At 47.3% G+C, this 19,451-nt stretch overlaps 1 protein-coding gene across 1 annotated transcript; it reads right to left on the bottom strand.

Annotated features, from left to right (window-relative positions):
• Positions 1-1,584: 1,584 nt before the first annotated feature.
• LOC114606488 (uncharacterized) lies at positions 1,585-19,118 on the bottom strand. Its single transcript, XM_077935959.1, has 8 exons — positions 19,037-19,118; positions 13,926-13,965; positions 6,950-7,016; positions 6,074-6,251; positions 5,862-5,942; positions 3,039-3,158; positions 1,914-2,004; positions 1,585-1,619 (listed from the first exon to the last, which is right to left on the bottom strand). The coding sequence occupies exons 2-8, from the start codon at positions 13,960-13,962 to the stop codon at positions 1,585-1,587; spliced, it is 609 nt and encodes a 202-aa protein (XP_077792085.1). The 5' UTR covers positions 13,963-13,965; positions 19,037-19,118.
• Between the last annotated feature and the right edge of the window lie 333 nt (positions 19,119-19,451).

The following is a 19,451-nucleotide window of genomic DNA, read 5'->3' as shown; positions in this document are numbered from 1 at the left end:
TTTTTCTGTGCTGTTTTCACTTGTATGGATTCATAGGCTCTCCCCCCCCGCCCCCCATACATGCATTTCTGAACACATTGCTTAGATGGAGAAACCATGCAAATTTTAAAGGGTGGTTCTATGTTCCGGTTTTTGTATTATTTTGGAAAGAGAGTTAGGGAGTGTCAGGAAACTGTCATCAGTGCCGGAGGGAGAGAGCAGGCTCCAGAGGGCCTCCAGAGAGCGCCCCGGGATGGGGAGAGGCAGCCCAGCTTCTGGGGAAGAGAATCAGCGTAGCACCAGTGGAGAAGGGGGGCAGATGGGGGAAGCAGCGAGGCGGTCCCAGGACTCCTTGCTGGGAACCAGCGGGGAGAGTAGGGGTCCTCCACTGCCCACACCCTCCTTGCGCAGAAGGCTTCCGCGCAGGGAGAGTAGGCGGAGACTAGGTGTCAAAGAGCTTCTTTGCTGGAAGAAGTTCAAGAAACGCCCACTGACGGATTCTGCCAGCGATTGAGACAGCCACGGGCGAGTGGCTGTCCGGACAGAAAAGGTTCACTCAGGCAACCCAGCCAGGTGTGGTGCCGGTTTACGCACGAGCAACCCCTAGAACCATTACAGGGAGGTTTGCCTTTAAATGAGAACCAAAAGGAATTTCTGTTCTGTTCCTAGTTGGGGTCCCATCAGAGGTCAGGGCTGCTGTTTCCCAGTATCCTTTGCCCCACAAAAATCCAGAAGTGGCTCATCCTTCTTGTTTGCTTTACTTATTTCCCCCCTCTATTTTACTTTTAGATGCTCTGAATTTTTCTTTTTTTTTAAAGAGCAGGCTAAACATTAAAACAATGAAGCATTAACTGGCATAAATGAAGCACTTAAACATCATCTTAAAGAGAGTGGCATCATAAATCACAGCATCATGACAGGATAATTAGAATGCCAAAATAGATGGAAGATTACTCATGTCTAATGCTGATGATCTAACTAAACCTGCGTATCTTTTAACTAATCAAGAGTTGAAAATCACACCGAGTTTCCAGTTTTCCCATGGCACAAGACGAGAAAGAAGTGAAGGCATTCATATGAATTTACGTAGAATTATAGAGTTGGAAGAGATCCCGGGGTCATCCAGTCCAATTTCATTTACCCCCTCACAAATCTATAATTCCCAGCACCATTAACAAACTACAGTTTCCAGTATTCTTGCTGTGTGTGTGTGCTTTGAATGTGCTTCACATCTATGGCCCTAGCCCAGGCATAGGCAAACTCGGCCCTCCAGATGTTTGGGGACTACAACTCCCATCATCCCTGACCACTGGTCCTGTTAGCTAGGGATGATGGGAGTTGTAGTCCCAAAACATCTGGAGGGGTGTGTTTGCCTATGCCTGCCCTAACCATTGCAAGTTAGCATCTTACAAGAAACCAACCATTCGCAAAAGAGAGTGGTTGTCCTGGAAAGAAGAGGCAACTATCCTGGAACTCAAGGAGGAAATGAGGTTTAATTGGTGCTACTGGGTGACAAGGGACAGGGCTCAGCCACGTTGAGCCTCACTTTGGTCTATGGGGTCCCAAAGGAAAAGCAATGAGAGATCTGTCTGCCACCTTCCGCGATCACATCTGGCCTCTATCAAGGGATGGACGAGAAGCTGAAAGAGAAGGGCAACCCAGTTAGACTCCACAATGAAGTACAGTGGTACCTTGGTTCTCAAACGCTGGCCCAGACAAGGTAAACCTTGCCGACCCCTGAAACAAATTGTTCTGTGCCATAAAACAATGGGTGAGTCTCTGTGAAGCGGGAGAGGCCTTGTAAGGAACTGGATCATGACTTGCTCATTGCAAAAGGGTTTACTCCCATCAAACGCCAAGAAGCATGTGTGTGTGTGTGTGGGGGGGGAGAGGTCTGTGTGCACATCCCAGGGCACCCTGACCCCTGCACTTACGCATGCCATCCAGCCTGCAGGCACTTTTCTGCAGCACTCCCTGTGGGGTCATACACACCCGGCTGCTTCCATCGGCGATGTCTTGGAGAGGCTGAAAGGAGAAAGGGGGTGTGTGAGCTGGTTGACCTTACTTACTTACTTACTTACTTACTTAGGGACACGGGTGGCGCTGTGGGTTAAACCACAGAGCCTAGGACTTGCCGATCAGAAGGTTGGCGGTTCGAATTTCCCGCGATGGGGTGAGCTCCCGTTGCTCGGTCCCTGCTCCTGCCAACCTAGCAGTTCGAAAGCATGTCAAAGTGCATATAGATAAACAGGTACCGCTCCGGCGGGAAGGTAAACGGCGTTTCCGTGCGCTGCTCTGGTTCTCCAGAAGCGGCTTAGTCATGCTGGCCACGTGACCCGGAAGATGTACGCCGGCTCCCTCGGCCAATAAAGCGAGATGAGCACCGCAACCCCAGAGTCGGCCACAACTGGACCTAATGGCCAGGGGTCCCTTTACCTTTACCTTTACTTACTTACTTACTGCTTGATTGTAAACAAAAACAAAAAACAAAGCACCTCAAAGCAATTTACAAAAAAGATAAAAATAAAATTTAACAACAATTTAAAACTTTTGCAAAACTTAAAATCACAATAGACTAAAACAACAGATGAAAACTTGCACCAACTTTCTAAGAGTTTGGGTGGGCTTGTTTAAACAAGAGGGGTATTTTTAGCAGGGGCCAAAAGGCACAGGGAAGGCACCTGCCTGATATCCATAGGCAAGAAGCTCCGAAGTGCAGGTGCACGTTAATCGTTTGAGTTCTTACAGATGCAGAACGGGTATTTTGTGGCACCTGCCACAGAGCCAGTTCTTCTGTCAATCATGCCCTATAGAACTTGCCTCATTCATGCCGCTTAATGTTTTCCTCAGCTTCTTAGCTGTCTTTTCAGGCTAGGAGAAGCTAAGAAAATGCTGTACATGCCAGGCAGTAAAGTAAGTTTTTGTGGGCTGTTTACACCACAAACCTAGGGTCTTTGCACCAGCGCCACACACTGGGCTGCCAAGCCTCCCATCATTATAACCTGCCCCCCCCGTCACTTTCAGCTCCCACTCCCTTGCCCCCAAACCCAGTCTCTAACCCGCAGTCGCCCTGAGGCCTCCTCCACCACTGGAACGAACTGGGGGTCTTGCAGGCTGACACCCCTCCGGTGAGCCCTCTCCTGGGCTTTGTTCCTCAGCAGCTCTGGTGGTGGCATCTCCTACACAGAAGGAAGGGTGTCAGAAGAGGTTGATTGATTGAACACACTTGACATGCCACCTTTCAAAGCAGATATTCCCAGAACAGCTTGCAATGCAATACTTTATTTTTATGAAATCAGTAGAAAAACAAACCAACAAAAACCCCTAATGAAATTTCACCTAGCAGAAGGTGCTTCTGGCTTAAAACTGTTAAAAATCAGCGTTAAAAGATCTGGGATAATGCCTCTACCTCTGATTTAAAACCCCAGATTTTCATGCATGGACCAGCTCCAGGGGGGTGAGGCGCCTGAATAATGCACAAAACTCTGCAATAGCCTCCCTTTGCAGCTTGGCAAATCAAGAGAATTTCTGCTCAGTGTTTTATTGCACTGGTGGTGTTTCAAGCAGAGCGTTGCAAATCTGCCTGTGTGTGTCCAGGTTTATCCAGTGCTGTTTCCTGGCTTCAAAGGGAGGGGAACAATCACTTTGAACAGCTCCATATGCCTGGCAGGTCTAGCGGAGACAGGTTGCTGTTTCCTGCCTGTGAAGGATAATTGCTATTCATGGGCAATTTACCCCCTAACAGCATTATGCGCATTCTAATTAGAGGAGTGAGCTTTGTAGGTAAGAGGGAGGCACTCAGCATCCAAGTGTGACCACACAACACATTACTCCCTTCCAGAAGGTCAGCACTTGAAGGATGCATTTACCGTATTTTTCGCTCTATAACACGCACCTGACCATAACACGCACATCGTTTTTAGAGGAGGAAAACAAGGGAAAAAACATTCTGAATGAAACAGTGGATGTATCATTTTTGTGCTTCATGCTGTGGCCACAGACATGTGATCTGATGGTGAATTTGGGGTGACCCAATGCAAAAATCCTGAGAATCCCTGTGGATCCATGCTTTGTAACCACGGTTTTGCACCATTGCAGCCCCAGGCAACAGTGGGTGCGTGATTTTTGGGGTGCAGGCTGTAGCGATGGACATGCTATGTGATCTGATGGTGAATTTGGGGTGACCCAATGCAAGGATCCTGAGGATCCATGTGGATCCATGCTTTTTAACCACGTTTTGCACCATTGCAGCCCCAGGCAACAATGGGTGCGTGATTTTGGGGGGGCAGGCTGTAGCCATGGACATGCTATGTGATCTGATGGTGAATTTGGGGTGACCCAATGCAAAGATCCTGAGGATCCATGTTGATCTATGCTTTGTAACCACATTTTAAGTGGGGAGCGAAGGAAAAACAAAGAAGGGACATGAGAGGGGTGTGCAGAGAAGCAGCTGGCTAAGAATGCTGGAGAGAGATTTTACGGGAGGGAGGAAAGAAAGGCAAAAGTTCCCCCCCAAGCCAGCCATCTCTCTCTCTCTCTCTCTCTCTCTCCCTCTCTCCCTCTCTCCCTCCCCCCTCCCTCTCTCCCTCCCCCCCTCTCCCTCTCCCTCCCCCACTCTCTCTCCCTCTCCCCCAGCAGCACCGGAGCACAGAGAGGAATTAGAAAGAACGACACTCTGCTTGCCTGGAGGGGAGGGGCTTTCCCTGCTCTTTGTTCCGTTTCAGCAATCACAGCAACGAAACAGAGGAGGGTGGGCAGTAAGACCCTGAGGCAGAATGCAGGAAAGCAGTCACGGAGAAGGGAAACCTGAAACTCTTTTCAGGTTTCCCTTCTCCGTGACTCGCGATTTGACTTTTGCCTGATTTTTTGGCTCCAGGGACCACACATTCGCTCTATAACACGCACAGACATTTCCCCTTCCTTTTTAGGAGAAAAAATCTGCGTGTTATAGAGGGAAAAATACGGTATTTAGATTTATGCTCAGCGTTGCTGCCTTGGACCTGCTGCCACAAGCCATTGTGTCCACGATGAATGCATTGTGTTGACTGGGTTTAATGTATTGACAATAATTTCTGATCAAATCCCACAATCCTCTGCATCTCTGGCCATTTCCTCTACTGTCCATCTCTCTTGCCTGACAAGTCACGTACACAGCCCAGTTGCTTTGCCAGGCAGGCATCCTGGGCCATAAAGATAGGGGGCAAGTTTCGTTGATGTAGCTTTTCTGATATGTTAATCTTAGGGCCAGGAAACAGGTCTCACATAAAGGTGATACAAAAAAATTCCTTCCAGTAGCACCTTAAAGACCAACTAAGTTAGTTCTTGGTATGAGCTTTCGTGTGCATGCACACTTATCTGAAGAAGTGTGCATGCACATGAAAGCTCATACCAAGAACTAACTTAGTTGGTCTTTAAGGTCCTACTGGAAGGAATTTTTTTGTTTTGACTATGGCAGACCAACACGGCTACCTACCTATAAAGGTGATAATGATCGCTGTCCTCCTGGCCATCCTCCTTATCATGTATATTGCTTGTTTATGACCTCAGGGGTTGCCAAATGCACTCTTTTGTAGTTCTGTTTTATTTACCCCATGCTTAATTAGTTTTGGTAGTTTAACTTTGTCCCCACATGGGGTTTCTTGAAATGCTCAGAAGAAATCTAATTGGTTCTTACGAACACTCTGTAAAAAGTTCTTTGTGAATAAAACGACCTGGGCCGAGGGGTGGAGAGAGAGAGAGAGATTATTATATGCATCCTTCCCAGAGTCTTGCTGGTTCAAGCCTCTGTGTGTATTCTTATTAATCAGAGTTCAGTCCTTCCTTTACTTTGGGAACCCCTCAGCTCCACTCCGCTGGACTGGGGAGAGTTGGAAACGCCTTACCTGCTCATTACATTCTTGCTGCCTCAGTTGCTGCTCCCTCAAGGCCTTCTTCTCGTGGACCGCTTTGGCGAGCCTCCTCTTCTGCAGGGAGGAAGGCAAAGGCACCACAGTTGGTTTTGTGGAAAGAGCCTGCCCCGAAGGGAGGGTGTACTTGCTTGATGCTCTGGGGCCGTCTCCCTAGGGAGGTGGGGCAGGCTGACGGCAGGACTCACCAGGTACATGTTGTACCTCATCATCTTCTTCCTGGCATCAGAGACCGTGGAGCCCATCTCCCTCAGCTTGGCCCTCATGTCGACCATCAGGTGGGCAGGAGGGTCCTGGTTGTTTTGGAGCTTGGTCACTTCAGTCAAAAGAGGCCCCAGAGATTCATACAAGGTTGAAATGAAGTTCCTGAGAGAAGGACAAGCAACCCAGCAGTGTTAATAAAAATAAGAATAAACATAAAATATAAATAATAAATTTTATTTATACCCCACCCTCCCCAGCCAAGACTGGGCTCAGGGCGGCTAACACCAAATATAAAAACAATTGATTGAAATACAGCTTAAAAACAAGATTAAAATACAACATTAAAACATTAAAATGCAGCCTCATTTCAGTGGAAACTCAATCAAAAACTTTTGGGGGGATAAAAACGTCAAGTCTTCACCAAGGCTAACTATCCAGACTAGTCCTACGTGGGCCAGAAAAAGCCTGGGAAGTCCCCAAATAGGAGTTCTATCACAGAAGGAGAAAGGAAAAAGGAAAGAGGGGAAGGGGATCAAGTGGATTCCAAGCCAAAGGCCAGGTGGAACAACTCTGTCATCATCATCATCATCATCTATTTATTATTTATACCCCGCCCATCTGGCTGGATTTCCCCAACCACTCTGGGCGGCTTCCAACAGAATATTAAAATACAATAGTCTATTAAACATTAAAAGCTTCCCTAAACAGGGCTGCCTTCAGATGCCTTCTAAAAGAAAGAGCCCCAAAAAGCCCTCTCCTCCATGAATCTGTCTAGCCCCCTTTTAAAGCCATCTAGCTTGGAGGCCAACACTCCCTCCTGTGGCAGGGAGTTCCACAGTCCAACCATGCGCTGCACTTACACCGTCTCCTCATCCAGTTCCTCTTCTCCATGCAGGGTGTTCTCGGTCATGGAACATCGAGGCTCAGCTACGCAGGGGAAAGAGAAGGGGAGAGGACATGGCAAATGAGTGGGGGTCTTTTGGCCCCGGATAGCCTCAGAGCGGTGGGCATGGTGAGGCACAGAGCTTCTGCAGCTGGTAGCCCCTGTTTGCACCCGTGCCCATTCCCCCATTTCTGATCCTTGTGGTGTATGAGTGAGCACAGCTGGGCATGTTGCCTGAAATACCTGGAGAAGCCCACTAGCCAAAACTGCCTGGAGAAGCCCCCCCCCCCCTTTAACTGCCTGTGGGTCAAGCTTGGAAGCTCCAGCTGAAATATAAAATATTAAAAAATGAATGTAAAATAATGTCTAAAATGTCTAAAATACTGTTGGAATGGCATTTGAAAGATGAGGAAGTGAAATGGGTAATGATACATTGGGCAAAAGACTTTGGATATAATATACAGCTTGAAGAATGGGAAAGGTTATGGAATGAAAGGATAAAATTTACAGCCTGTAATGCTTTTTAAAGAGAATATGATGAAAATGATGTATAGATCAGTGTTTCCCAACCTTGTGCCTCCAGCTGTTTTTGAACTACAATTCCCATCATCCCTGACCACTGGTCTTGCTAGCTAGGGATGATGGGAGTTGTAGTCCAAAAACAGCTGGAGGCACAAGGTTGGGAAACACTGGTATAGATGGTATATTACACCAGTGAAATTAGCTAAAACGTATAAAACAAATAATAAATGCTGGAAATGTAAAGAAAAAGAAGGAACATTTTCTCATATGTGGTGGGAATGCAAAAAAGTAAAGAACTTCTGGGAAATGATATATAATGAGATGAAAAAGATGTTGAAATATACATTTTTTTAAAAAACCAGAAGCATTTTTACTTGGTATCAGGACATTAATAGGCAAGATGTTAAATTGTTTTTATGTGCAACAACTGCGGCAAGAGTATTGTTAGCCCAGAAATGGAAGCAAGAAGAAATTCCGACGAAAGAAGAAAGGCAGACAAAATTAATGGACTACACAGAATTAGATAAAATGACAGGAAGGATTCGAAACCTGCGGGACCAGAGATTTACAGAAGATTGGAAGAAGTATATGAATTATTTGAAGAGCAACTGTAATCAACAAATTACGCTAGTAGACTACAAGAAGTTTTGTAAGGAGAAATATACGAAGTGTTACAAAGTAGGAAAAGATAGAGATATTGGCTATGAGTTTGAAATGTAATAGGGAGAATAAGAAATGCATATTGAGAGATTAGATTGGAAAATTTTCAGACAGGATTGATGGAAGTCAAAATAATTGAATAAGATGCAAAAGTATGTTTAATTACTGTTGAAAATGATATGTTAAAAAACTAATTATATATATATATATATATATGCAGGTTTTGGTGTCCTCGGGTATCTTCCCGTGTAAAAGTTGGGGTGTCTAGGCGACGTTTCGACGAGGTCTCACTCGTCATCTTCAGGCTGGTGCTTTCGGCTTCTTGTTACTGGAACAGAGCAGGATCTCAGTGTTTGAGTTCCTATAAATACTGTTGAGGAGGTGTGGCCTCCAATGTTCTGGGCAGAGAGGAAGTTCCCAGGCTAGTGTGCCTTTTCTTCTTTTGTTCCTTAATTGCTTAAGGAAGAAGAAAAACCCGTGAAAATCTACGAAAGCAAATATATATATATATTTGCTTTCGTAGATTTTCACGGGTACAGGAATGCAGGTTTTGGTGTCCTCGGGTATCTTCCCGTGTAAAAGTTGGGGTGTCTAGGCGACGTTTCGACGAGGTCTCACTCATCATCTTCAGGCTGGTGCTTTCGGCTTCTTGTTGCTGGAACAGAGCAGGATCTCAGTGTTTGAGTTCCTATAAATACTGTTGAGGAGGTGTGGCCTCCAATGTTCTAGGCAGAGAGGAAGTTCCCAGGCTAGTGTGCCTTTTCTTCTTTTGTTCCTTAATTGCTTGAGGGATATCTTGAGTGATTTCTTGAGTGATATCCTGAGTACCACTTAGGTGGGTCATTAGGTGTGGATTAGTTACTAAAGCCTTTGTGTCTTGACCTCTTGAACTTTGTGAAGAGTTTTTCTGAGAAGATGGGTGTACTACATTTAGTTGTGCTCTGGCTTGGCTTCGTGTATAGGGGCGAGCTGTGGTTTTGTGGCCTGTGCCAGCCAGATCTGTGTAGGGATTGCAGGGGGGTGCAGCATCCGGAGGTGCCACCATGGTCTATGAAATACCCTGCAAAGTCTGCCCAGCCACGTACATTGGACAAACAAACAGACGAATAAATGCACGTATCGCAGAACACAAGAATGCCGTCAAAAAAGAAGAAAAAACTTCCTCTCTCTTCCAACACATGAAAGAAACAGGACACGAAATTAATTTTGCAGATTCCAAATTGCTCTCTAACATGGAACATCACCACAAGAGAATAATCATGGAAGCCATCGAGATAGAGAAACACCCTCACAACATGAACAAGCGTGACGACACATCCCGCTTGCCAGACATCTGGAAATTAGCCCTCCCCACAAAAACTGACACCAGATCCAGAGGCACACAGAACGCCATCACCAATCAACCACACCAGACCCAAACCCAGACCCTCTCCACAGATAAATTACAGACACCATCCAGTAGCCAAACCATGGTGGCACCTCCGGATGCTGCACCCCCCTGCAATCCCTACACAGATCTGGCTGGCACAGGCCACAAAACCACAGCTCGCCCCTATACACGAAGCCAAGCCAGAGCACAACTAAATGTAGTACACCCATCTTCTCAGAAAAACTCTTCACAAAGTTCAAGAGGTCAAGACACAAAGGCTTTAGTAACTAATCCACACCTAATGACCCACCTAAGTGGTACTCAGGATATCACTCAAGAAATCACTCAAGATATCCCTCAAGCAATTAAGGAACAAAAGAAGAAAAGGCACACTAGCCTGGGAACTTCCTCTCTGCCTAGAACATTGGAGGCCACACCTCCTCAACAGTATTTATAGGAACTCAAACACTGAGATCCTGCTCTGTTCCAGCAACAAGAAGCCGAAAGCACCAGCCTGAAGATGATGAGTGAGACCTCGTCGAAACGTCGCCTAGACACCCCAACTTTTACACGGGAAGATACCCGAGGACACCAAAACCTGCATATATATATATATATATATATATATAAAAGCTTGGAAGCTCCAGCTGCTCCCCATCCACTACTGAGCAAATAGAGATTTAGCTTTCTGTGGCAAACTTTAAACACCCACTGAAAACTGTGGGATGTGGAACACATAGCAGTCAAGTACAACGTTCCTAGAGTGGACATGCTAGGGGATGCTTTGTACCACCCAGGAGAAAACTTCCTGTTTCCTCCTGAGCTGGGACAAGACTTCCTCTGCATATGACTAGAGGTGGGCGTGACCTTACCTGCCCAGGTACCAAAAGGGGCAACGTAGACAGCACACTCCCTCTTCTCCATCTTGCTTTCGTCGAAGAAGCAACAGCTCTTCAGCTAGAGATGGTTATGGGATAGTTCCATGTGTGTATATTTTGTAACCCAAGTCTGCCTTCAGGGATCCAATTGTGACCTGATGATACTGTGAGTAAATTCCTCTTACTGATTCTAAATAAGATTGTCGTATTTATTCTTTTTAAGAGGGAAAAAAGGGATTTACCAGGAATCCTATATTTAGAAGCTCAAACGAGCTTGCAACAAGCAAATTGCTGTACGTTTAAAGGGGAATGTTTAAAACTCTGCTAAGTTATAGAACTTGCTACAACTCCTGCCTCCCTGAACATTCCCACAAAAACTTTTCTATTCCACCAGGCCTCTGCAAACAATTAAGAACGCATCTTCCCACAAGGGTTAATGGATGCCTGAGTTTAACTCTTTTAATGGTTTTATTGCATGCTTGCTCAGGGTTTTGTAATTTAATACAAGGACCTTGAACATGTCTCAGCAGTGGGTGGGAGGTCAGTGCAACTGTTTTACCAATGGTACCACATGTTCTCAAACAGAAGACCCCGTCAGCAATCTGGATGCCCGCATCCTGCGCCAGCTGGAGCTCCAGAACCAGACCTGAGGGCAGCCTCACATGGTCCAGTTACAGTAGTCCAGCTTCAAGGTTATCAGTGCATGGACTACATGGATTCATGAAACCTATGGAAAGAAGGAGTGCCCATCTTCAGGCCAGAGTGTTGGACCTTTGATGGGGTGGAGCCTGGAGGTGGGAGTCTGGAAACAGGCAGCAAAGACCTTGACCAGCTCCTTCCAATCTTAGCTGGACCAAGTTGTTTGCTTGGAGCTGTCCATGGTCTAGCAATCGTTGACCAGCCTTCCTTCTTTCCCTGCAGGTTCTGGCATCAGATCAACTATATACTGTATTTTTCGCTCCATAAGACACACTTTCTTCTTCCTAAAAAGTAAGGGGAAATGTCTGTGCGTCTTATGGAGCGAATGCGTGGTCCCTGGAGCCGAATTGCCCAGGGGCAAAAAGCAGATCATGCTTTTTTTTTTTTTTTTGAAAGAGGAAAGTGGGTGTTGAAACAAAGCCGCTGATCGTTTGCCAATCAGGAGGGAGATAAGGGACGCTAGCAATAAAGGAGGCTGCCTGGAAGGGGGGAGGTAAAGACAGCAAACTTGCAAGCAGAGGAGACAGGAAGACTAAAGCAATGAGGAGAGAAATTAGAAGAAAAGGAGGAGCAAAAAACTGCTCCAGCTAAGGAAAAGACATGAAGGGAAACAAGAGGGAAGGGAGTGTTGAAAGGAAGCAGCTGATCGGCAAGCAATCGGTGAGGGAGATAAAGGAGGCTGCCTGGGAGGGGGGAGGTAAAAGCCCATGGATCTTCAGGATTTTTGCATTGGGTCACCCCAAATTCACCATCAGATCACATAGCATGTCCATGGCTACAGCCTGCACCAAAAAATCACGCACCCACTGTTTCGTGGGGCTACAATAGTGCAAAAAAGTGGTTACAAAGCACGGATCCACATGGATTGTCAGGATTTTTGCATTGGGCTGCCCCAAACTCACATCAAATCACATGTCTGTGGCCACAGCATGAACCACAAGAATCACACATCCACTGTTTTGTTCAGAATAATTTTTTTTTCTTGTTTTCCTCCTCTAAAAACTAGGTGCGTCTTATGGTCAGGTGAGTTTTATGGAGCGAGAAATACGGTAGATGGTCCACTTGGTGCCTTGGGTGGGCCAGGCAGCTTCATCTTCCCCAGCTGCTTCAGGAAACCATTCCCATCTACCAAATTCTGCACCAAACAGATTGAAGGAGTGTATTCTAGCTATTTAACTAATTAAATTAATATACTGCCCTTTATCAAAAGATCTCAGGGTGGTTCACAGAATAAAATACAAGATAAAACATTCTGTCACAAGAGACTAGGGCCCTGCGGGACTTGACATCATTCCGCAGGGCCTGCAAGACAGAGCTGTTCTACCAGGCCTTTGGCCAGGGCACAGCCTGACTCCCTCCTTCGGCAATCTTCGCGGAGCTCTGGCCCAGTGGTTGCCATTGATTTGATTTGAATTAATTTTATAATGAATGATTTTAGAGTGTTGTGTTGTGTTGTACTGTTATACTGTTTTATTGTTGTTAGCCGCCCTGAGCCCGGCTTCGGCTGGGGAGGGTGGGATATAAATAAAATTTATTATTATTATTATTACAATTCATAGCAATGTAATGTTGGAAGGGGTTCCATGGGTCATCTAGTCTGACCCCCTGCAACACAGGGATCATAGCTGAAGAAGCCCTGACAAATGGCCACCCAACCTCTGCTTAGAAACCTCCAGGGAAGGAGAGGCCACCACCTTCTGTTGCGAATTCTTTGTGGTGCTTTAGCAGAAATGCTCAGAGTTTCAGGTTCTTCAGTGCAGTATATTTATTGTGAGCTATATATACAAATATCTACAGGCTATAATACACAAGCAGTTCATACAGTCAAACAGAGTACCTGGCTGCACCTTAAGGCAAAGAGGAAGATTCTCTCTCTCTCTGACCACACTCCTCTACACCACCACCTTTACTGCTTTTTAAATCGATGACAGTCAATCATAGAATCATAGAATCATAGAGTTGGAAGAGACCACCAGGGCCATCGAGTCCAACCCCCTGCCAAGCAGGAAACACCATCAGAGCACTCCTGACATATGGTTGTCAATCCTCTGCTTAAAGACCTCCAAAGAAGGAGACTCCACCACACTCCTTGGCAGCAAATTCCACTGTCGAACAGCTCTTACTGTCAGGAAGTTCTTCCTAATGTTTAGGTGGAATCTTCTTTCTTGTAGTTTGGATCCATTGCTCCGTGTCCGCTTCTCTGGAGCAGCAGAAAACAACCTTTCTCCCTCCTCTATGTGACATCCTTTGATATATTTGAACATGGCTATCATATCACCCCTTAACCTCCTCTTCTCCAGGCTAAACATGCCCAGCTCCCTTAGCCGTTCCTCATAAGGCATCGTTTCCAGGCCTTTGACCATTTTGGTTGCCCTCCTCTGGACACGTTCCAGTTTGTCAGTGTCCTTCAGCATCAACTGTCAGCATCTTTCTACTGAGTCTTTCTGACCCAGCACCTCCATAGAAAGCATTGCAGGCTGATTGCAACAGCCAGTTGCATTGGTTAGCAAACTCAAGCCTGCAGACTTACTATCTCACACAGCATTCTGTGAATCCTGACAGTCTATTCCACTCTGAAACAGCTCCTACTGTCAGAAAGTTCTCCCGAATGTTTAGCCGGAATACCTGCAAACTCAGCCTTAAATGTAGCTGAGAGGTGGCCCTTGGACCAGCTCCCATCCCCATTGCCATGGGAAGCAGTCCCTTCCTCCCATTCTTGCATTGAACCACCTGCCTTCCTCCACTGATGTTAACCTGTGCCCTGTCCGTCCCTACAGGATGTGGTGTGTGTGTGTTCAGGGGCTGTGTGAAGTAGCCCTTCTTACCTGGGAGGCTGGGGGTTGCAGAACCTCTCTGATCCATGGCCTGAAAGAAAGAAAAGAGGGAGCCTTGTGGGAGGCTGGTCTACTCTAAAGATGTGCCGAGGCATCTCCAGCCTTGAACACTTAATTTATTTATAAGAGCATTTATAAATCATTAACTCGTTTAAAAATAACCCATTATGGTGGTGTACAATAAAATTCTTTAAACACCATAAAGTCATAGAAGACATATTTATGCTTGGATATCTAAAATAAGCTGTTCCAGAAAACAATCAAGTAATAGTGTTTAACCTTATAACTGCTGCTACAATCATAATAGCTAAAAATGGAGAGAGAAAAAGCACACCATCAGTGATTTGTCAGTAGGAACTATGGTTAAGCTAACTCACCACAAAGGAATACATATAAAACCAGACTAACGGTTTTGTGGAAAAAATTATATTTTTTGTAATGTTTCGGAGCAACAAGTTCAGTGATAATCTCCAAACTTATGTTGCTTTCAAACCTGCTGTCACTGTATTTATTTGTGCTCTTTATCTTTGGTTTGTTTAGTTTACTAATAAATAATAATTGACAAACCATAAAAGACAGAACAAATGGCCAACACTGAATCACATTAATTTTCTGAAAACCCTTGGCTAAACAACTGTTTTTTTGTGGGCGAAAGGATATCAAAATGGTGGTTGCCTCTATGGCTTTCTGAGCACAAGGCATGGGCAGAGCTGCCTGGAGTAGACTCCATCATGGCATTTTGTGTCCCCCCGCCCTTTTACAAAGTTGCACCCAGCGCCAAGCCCCAGGGCAAGGGCAGACTGCTGCTAATAATTTCCCATTGGCAAAGTGCTGCCTCATAAATGGTCACTGCCGCACAGTGATGAAAACCATCCATGGCGAGGTAGTGGCTTGTCCTCGAGGCCACCAAGAAGTTTGTGCTGAGGTCTCATTCCCCCTTCCCAGGCCTCCTCTCCCCACTTCTCTGGAAGCTTTGGTTGAATCGAAACCCACAGGTAGAAAAGTGAAATAAAATAAAAATCCTTTGCCCCCAGCAGAGGGCAGTGTGGGAGTGCTCTTCGGGGCCAACCTGCTCCGCTGAGTGAATGGTCCAGCATTCTCTGCATCAAAGATGTTTCAGAGAAAGCATTTGATGCAACACACAAATGAAGGGTCTCTTAGCTGCCAGTTTCCCTCCTCAGGCTCTCAGAAGGTTGGGAGGGGCTTCAGGCTTCTAGCTGAAGTGAAGGAAACAGGGGTGTGCACAGGGGCGGAGGAAGGGGGGGCGGTGGGGGCGGACCACCCTGGGTGTCTTCGCTGGGGGGTGACATTTGGCGCGCCCCCTGCCCCTGACTCCCAAGCCTACCCTGAGCCTGCCATTTTCGGAGCAACAAGTTCAGTGATAATCTCCAAACGTGTGTTGCTTTCAACCTGCTGTCATTGTATTTATTTGTGCTCTTTATCTTTTTATCTCTTTTATCTTTATCTTTATCTTTTGTTTAGGGACGCGGGTGGCGCTGTGGGTAAAAGCCTCAGCGCCTAGGGCTTGCCGATCGAAAGGTCGGCGGTTTGAATCCCCGCGCGGGGTGTGCTCCCGTTGCTCGGTCCCAGCGCCTGCCAACCCAGCAGTTCGAAAGCACCCCCGGGTGCAAGTAGATAAATAGGGACCGCTTACTGGCGGGAAGGTAAACGGTGTTTCCGTGTTCTGCGCTGGTGCCGGCTCGCCAGAGTAGCTTTGTCACGCTGGCCACATGACCCGGAAAGTGTCTCCGGACAGTGCTGGCCCCCGGCCTCTAGAGTGAGATGGGCGCACAACCCCAGAGTCTGTCAAGACTGGCCTGTACGGGCAGGGGTACCTTTACCTTTACCTTTTATCTTTTGTTTGTTTAGTTTATTAATAAATAAAAATTAAAATACCATAAAATACCATAAAAGTCAGAACAAATGGCCAACACCAAATCACATTCGGTGGGGAAGGAGAGGGAAGGAGGTTTGGGAGTCGTGGGTGGGTGGCACGCTGTATGTCCGCCATCGGCGTCTCGCTGCGCCCCTGGCTGCGGGGCACACGCACCATTCTGTGCAACTGAGTGGCTATTCCACGCCTGGGAGGGCACCCTCCGTGCCCCACCCCCCTCGGGAGCGCGCCCGCCCTGGGCAGCTCCAACATATGCCCCACCACTGTGTGTGGCATCTGTAGGGGGTGGGCTTGCTCCTTTCCTGTCCGCAGAGGTAATGCCCATGTTCCAGAGGCAGGAGAGTCACCCTCCCACTGTGCGCCAGGGCAGTGGCGGCGGCAATGGCGGAGGGAAGATGAGTGGTGCGAAAGGGCTGGCTCCGGAGAGGGGCTGCTTAAAATGCTCTCAGCCAGCTCAGCCCAGCCCCCTTCCTCCTCTAGGCAGGGCAGGGAGAAGCCAGGAGGAGGGAGGGAGGAGATGGTGCCACAGTGTGTGTGTGTGGGGGGGGGGGGGGAATGGAATGGTGCAGGGAAAAAATGGCGCAACCCGAACGAACAGAATCCCCACGCCGATCCATGAACAGTCCGCAGGCCGGATCCTGAAGGCAATTGGGCCTGATCCGCCCCCCTGGCCTTAGTTTGCCGACCCCTGTTCTAGACCGAAGAGGTCCTGCAGAAATGTATACAGGACAACACTGAACATGGTTTCCTGCAAACAGAATGTGCATTCATCACTTTCTGATCAAGGCTGAAGATCGCCAGGAAATGAGGCTCTTTGCGTTATTTACAGCTAAGGAGAGGGAAATTTCTGAGACTCTCTCCTGTCGGGAAGGGAGTCCTCCAGAGATAAAAGCTCATAAACATTTGAGGGGGGGTGGGTGAGGCAACTTGGAGGGAACAGAAACTTCTCATTAGGCGCTCATCTTGGTTTGAGTCTTTTGGCACCCCTCCCTGCCTATTCATTTTATTGCACATTTTCTGTTTCATTTTCCCTAGCATTTGGCGAATAGGAGGCAACATGGTGGAAGTTTCTGCAATCATACGTGGCATGGAGAAAAGGGGTAGAGGAAAGTTTCTCTCTCCCTCTTGTGACGCTTGAGCTCATGGACAAGGCTGAATGTTGGAAGATTCACGAAAGAGAAAAGGAAGAGCCAGTGTGGTGTAGTGGTTAAGAGCGGTAGACTCGTAATCTGGTGAACCGGGTTCGCATCTCCGCTCCTCCACATGCAGCTGCTGGGTGACCTTGGGCCAGTCACACTTCTCTGAAGTCTCTCAGCCCCACTTACCTCACAGAGTGTTTGTTGTGGGGGAGGAAGGGAAAGGAGAATGTGAGCCGCTTTGAGACTCCTCAGGGTAGTGATAAAGTGGGATATCAAATCCAAACTCTTCTTCTTCTTCTTCACGCAGTGCATAGTTAAAACTGTGGAACTCACTGCCACTGGAAGCAGTGATGGCCACCCACTTGGATGACTTGAAAAGAGGATTGTACAAATTCATGGGAGAGAGGGGGCTATCAATGATTACAGGCCAGGATGGCTTTGTTCTGTCTCCACGTTGGAGGCCACAGTGCTTCTGAATTCCAGTTGCTGGGAAACACAGGAGGGGAGAGGGTTCTTGTGCTCGGATCCTGCCTGTGAGTTTCCCATTGGGGCATCTGCTTGGCCACTGTGAGAACAGGATGCAGGATTTGATGGGCCCCCTTTGGCCTGATGCAGCCAGGCTCTTCTTTTGCTCTTATGGAGCCTCCATCTGCAGGAGCAGTCTATCACAATTCCTAGGTTCTTAGGCTTCTTTGGCCACTGTGAGAACAGGATGCTGGACCAGAGGGGCCATTGGCCTCATCCAGCAGACTCTTCTTATGTACTTGGGCCATCATTTTATCTGTCATTTTGCTGGTTGTTCCAGCGGTTCTCAACCTGTGGGTCCCCAGATGTTGTTGGACTACAACTCCCATCATCCCTGAGCTCTGGCCTTGCTAGCTAGGGGTGGTGGGAGTTGTAGTTCAACAACATCTGGGGACCCACAGGTTGAGAAAGGCTGTCTGATATTCTTTTCCATGGTTGATTGTTACTATCATAAACCATTCTGAGAACTGAATAAAAAGAGAGGGGTGTCGCTGAAACTTGCCTGGAACTCGACTGGAGAAGTTTAGAGAGCGCCGGGAGGTTTTCAGGGGTCAAGTGGAAGGTTTCTAACAGGAGGGAGAGGATCTTAGCTCCATTTAAAGAACTACATTGGCTGCCAACTCGTTTCCAAGAATTCCAAGAGCTGGTTTTGATCTTGAAGTCTGAGATGGGCTGGAACTGAGATCGCTGGAGAACAGCCTGCTCTTGCATGCATCTGTCTTGAAGGCAGAAGTGTTGCTTTTGAGACCCTTTCCAAAATAGCTCCATCTTTCTGAGATCAGGTGGATGAGGACAAGTGACGAGGCCTTTTTGGTTGTGGTGCCCCACTTCTGGAACTTCCTTTCCTGGTCAGGCTTTGTTATCAGACTTCTTCTCTTATAGGAGGCAACTGAAAACGCTCTTTTTTCTTTTTTAATGCTTTTAATTGAGTTTGATGTGTGCATTGCTGAAGCTGATTTGGTGGCGGTTTTTAAGCGGCTAATTTTAATATTGGTTTTTACGTGACGGTTTTCAGTCGCCTAGTGAAACCTTATGACTCAAAGTGAGATAAAATCCCAGGGAAGGGCAAAACATTAAGACACAATTTAAAATCAATTTAAAACAACTTCCAGCAATAAAAAATAAGTTACCTACACCTCACGTGTCAAGAGCCAGGGTGTGTCTTCAGCATCCTCAAGAAACTGCAATGAAGGGGCCAGGTGTACTTCTGTGGGGAGTTACACAGTTCAGGGGCCACCACAGAGAAGACCCTCTCCACCTGGGCAGCCACCCACTGAGCCTCTGGGGGTGGAGGAACTACCAAGAGGGCCCCCTCTGCCATCACAGCACACCTGAGAGGGTCTGTAGCGAAGGACGTGGTGTTTCACAAAAGCACATCTCTCCTCCCACAGCACTGCATGCTCCCAGACAGAATCCTACCGCACCTGAGACGTGGCAGATTCTACACGCTACATGGTCCATCCTTAAAATCCAGATCACACCTCATGTCCACCTGTTGTGGTTTGCTGACTTTGGGAAGACCTGGGAGATCCCAAGCGACTCACCTCAAGGGGAAGGTTTCTGTGGGGCAGCCGGCCTCTTCTCTGGTGTGGTGGTTGAGAGACCCACCCAAGACAGGACCTCCCTTGGCCTCTTTCCCCAGCCTGCTCCTTGGAGTGGCTCACCAGATGGATGTTGCCTTCTGGTTGCCTGGAGACTGATGCCACCGGCTGGTCTTATGAGGTCACAGAGGAAGGTGGCTGATCATGGAAGATGAAGGTGGAAAAGCAGAGACCTATATATTGATGTTGTTGTTGTTTAGTCATTTACTCGTGTCTGACTCTTTGTGACCCCCTGGACCAGAGCACGCCAGGCACTCCTGTCTTCCACTGCCTCCCGCAGTTTGGTCAAACTCATGCTGGTAGCTTCGAAAACACTGTCCAACCATCTTCTCCTCTGTTGTCCCCTTCTCCTTGTGGC

The sequence above is a fragment of the Podarcis muralis genome, chromosome 11 (assembly GCF_964188315.1).
Source record: "Podarcis muralis chromosome 11, rPodMur119.hap1.1, whole genome shotgun sequence".
NCBI lineage: Eukaryota > Metazoa > Chordata > Lepidosauria > Squamata > Lacertidae > Podarcis > Podarcis muralis.
This window is presented reverse-complemented; position numbering and strand designations above follow the sequence as displayed.